General features: G+C 39.5%; 1 protein-coding gene across 2 annotated transcripts in view; it reads left to right on the top strand.

The window, feature by feature from the left end:
• The window catches only part of adad1 (adenosine deaminase domain containing 1 (testis-specific)), a 9,924-nt gene extending 8,069 nt beyond the window's left edge, over positions 1-1,855 (top strand). The window contains exons 11-12 of one of the 2 annotated variants that reach the window (XM_020620659.1): positions 1-133; positions 1,341-1,855. In XM_020620659.1, the coding sequence (XP_020476315.1) occupies positions 1-133; positions 1,341-1,454 (247 nt within the window). In that variant the 3' untranslated portion in view covers positions 1,455-1,855. The remainder of the gene's footprint in view (positions 134-1,340) is intronic. The other variant, XM_020620658.1, reaches the window with a different exon arrangement.
• The last annotated feature ends 962 nt before the right edge of the window (positions 1,856-2,817 follow it).

Genomic DNA, 2,817 nt, shown 5'->3' with positions numbered 1-2,817 from the left:
ATCCCCCTTTAAAAGCGGCCCTGCTCTGGCAAGCCGTCTGTGCAAGGCAGCAATGCTGCACCGCTTCAGGTTGGTGGCCAAAGAGGCCCAGAGGCAGGACCTGCTAGGTGTAAGTTCCTATAGCAAAGCCAAGGTAATCCCAGCACACACACACAGAGCACACTTTCATAATGTTTTTTTTTTAATTAATTATAATAATACTATAGCACCTCTGTGCTGTTCATCTGACCTGTCCCTTCTTCACTAGTGCTTCCACAGTAGCAGCATGTTAGCCACTGCCCCCCTCCTCTCCTACACCTCACTCATCAGCTATCTCTTCCTAACCTGCTCTTGTTGGTTGAAGCCAGTAAATATTCAAAATGAATCAGTTGATTCACTAATCACACTGATCGGACTGATAAACTTTCTCATGTGTGTGGGGGGGTTTTTTTCCTTCTTTTTCTCAATGTTCCCCGGGGCTGACGGGGCAAACATTCAGCATCGGAGTTTATGAACTAGCATTACATTTATCCACTTGCAGAGCAGTCTGTATACAGCGTTCAGACCTCGACAGCAGCTGTATTCTAGCGTTAGCTTAGTTAGCCTAACTAGCTTGATAGTAACATATTAGAAGAGTTGGATCTCTGCGATTGACAGTTTAATAAAAAAAAAAAAGAAAAAAGCATAAAGGAGAGCTGTTCACAGACGGTCCACTTTCATGTGTTTGTGTGCATGAGAGAGAGGGAGAGAAATGGAGGGATTGAGCAAATGCCCTGTACATGGCACTACACTGAAGTAAGATTCAGCCTATTTTAAATTAACGTGGTGATCAGTGTTGATACTCTGGTGGCCTGTGATGAATCAGTGTATGGCAAACACTGCACACACATTTGTGTATTTTTCAAAAGTTAACACTGGGATTACAGTATTAACATAGGTAGCAACACTGATCTGCTGACACTGGTTTTATTTTTTCCTCAAGACCAAACCTTGCACATTGAAATTAATCAGTACACTTGCATGTGGTATTGTGTATTTCCCCAATTTTCAGCTTGCACTCGGTGTGTCTGTTCCAGTCATACAGTTCATCTGAGTTTTTTTTTGGTTCCCATCAGTCCTCAGAGATGATTGTAGCAAATCCTACTTATTGGGTGGTCTGATTTATTTACAAGTAATCTCTGTGCAATTGTCTAAAATTAGCTGCAGTACATTTTTGCAGTGCCCCTTTTTCCCCCTCTACCTTCGCTACATTTTCACAGTTTAAAAACTTGAGTTTTGTGAATACTATTATATATTTGATTTTTGAAAGTACTCTGGAAGGACTGTTGCTAATTGTATTACATGTTATTTTGTCACTGAAGAGAATGGCGAAGCCGTACCAGGAGGCCAAGAAGGTGCTGAGGCTGTACCTGTTGCAGCAGGGATTTGGTACCTGGTTGGTCAAACCTTTGGTTTGTGATGACTTTTCCATGTAAATAAAAACACACAACCACTAGGAAAAGGCTGCATTCTGGAAGAAGTTATGTCCAGATTAATACAACTAAGTTTATTTCGCAAGAACCAGTTATTCTATGGGAAGTCACTATGCTGGGATTTAAATGTTTCTATGTTGTGGTTTCTCAGATGATTCAAATCCCTCACTGTTCATGTTGTAAGAGCAGTTTTGTATCAAGAATGCAAATATTACACACCTGTATAAAACACCCATTTTTGAAGCCAACAGTCAGGGTTGCAGCACACAGTGAATTGTGATATTGGCAATAGTTTTTGTTTGTTGATAGACGTGTATAGTGATCAGAACATATGTTTTAACATTACACCATTTGTTGTTTTATTGTTGAACTTGTCTTTGCCATTGTGTGATTAAAAAAAAATCAACATATACAATGTATAGTATGTCTAACTTTGGTACTTTATCTTGCTTTTTTTTTGGTGCTGCGGGCTCAGGACATGTTACGTCGGGTACAAAAAAGACCTGAGTTTGGTGTCAGTTTTTGATTTGGTCTTTTGTGAAAATGCTGAGTTTTTCATCCATATTCAGTGGTTTGACGTGATGATGAACGTTGTTAGAGCAGAAATACGCAATGGCTAACACAAGGATATATAGATAACATAATGCAAACTCAAAATGGTGGAGTACAGAATGTGTTTATTAAACCAAAATTACTAAATTTCTAAAGGTCAGAGCTGACCACACCTGTTACATTACAGCATCCACAGAAATGAAAATTATGAAGAAGCTCCTAGAAGCTGTGATGTCAGAAAGACATGGCATGAATACAAAATCACACACGTTTCTTTTCTGGGCGAATTGTCATATGCAGTGATTCTTGCCAATCCAGATTATCGGTACAGTGGGTACGGAAAGTATTCAGACCCCCTTAAATTTTTCACTCTTTGTTATATTGCAGCCATATGCTAAAATCATTTAAGTTCATTTTTTTCCTCATTAATGTACACACAGCACCCCATATTGACAGAAAAACAGAATTTTTGACATTTTTGCAGATTTATTAAAAAAGAAAAACTGAAATATCACATGGTCATAAGTATTCAGACCCTTTGCTCAGTATTTAGTAGAAGCACCCTTTGGAGCTAATACAGCCATGAGTCTTTTTGGGAATGATGCAACAAGTTTTTCACACCTGCATTTGGGGATACTCTGCCATTCCTCCTTGCAGATCCTCTCCAGTTCTGTCAGGTTGGATGGTAAACATTGGTTGACATTTTCAGGTCTCTCCAGAGATGCTAAATTGGGTTTAAGCCAGGGCTCTGGCTGGGCCATTCAAGAACAGTCACGGAGTTGTTGTGAAGCCACTCCTTCGTTATTTTAGCTGT

Source organism: Monopterus albus, unplaced genomic scaffold (assembly GCF_001952655.1).
Source record: "Monopterus albus unplaced genomic scaffold, M_albus_1.0 scaffold244.1, whole genome shotgun sequence".
Taxonomy (NCBI): Eukaryota; Metazoa; Chordata; class Actinopteri; order Synbranchiformes; family Synbranchidae; genus Monopterus; species Monopterus albus.
This window is presented reverse-complemented; position numbering and strand designations above follow the sequence as displayed.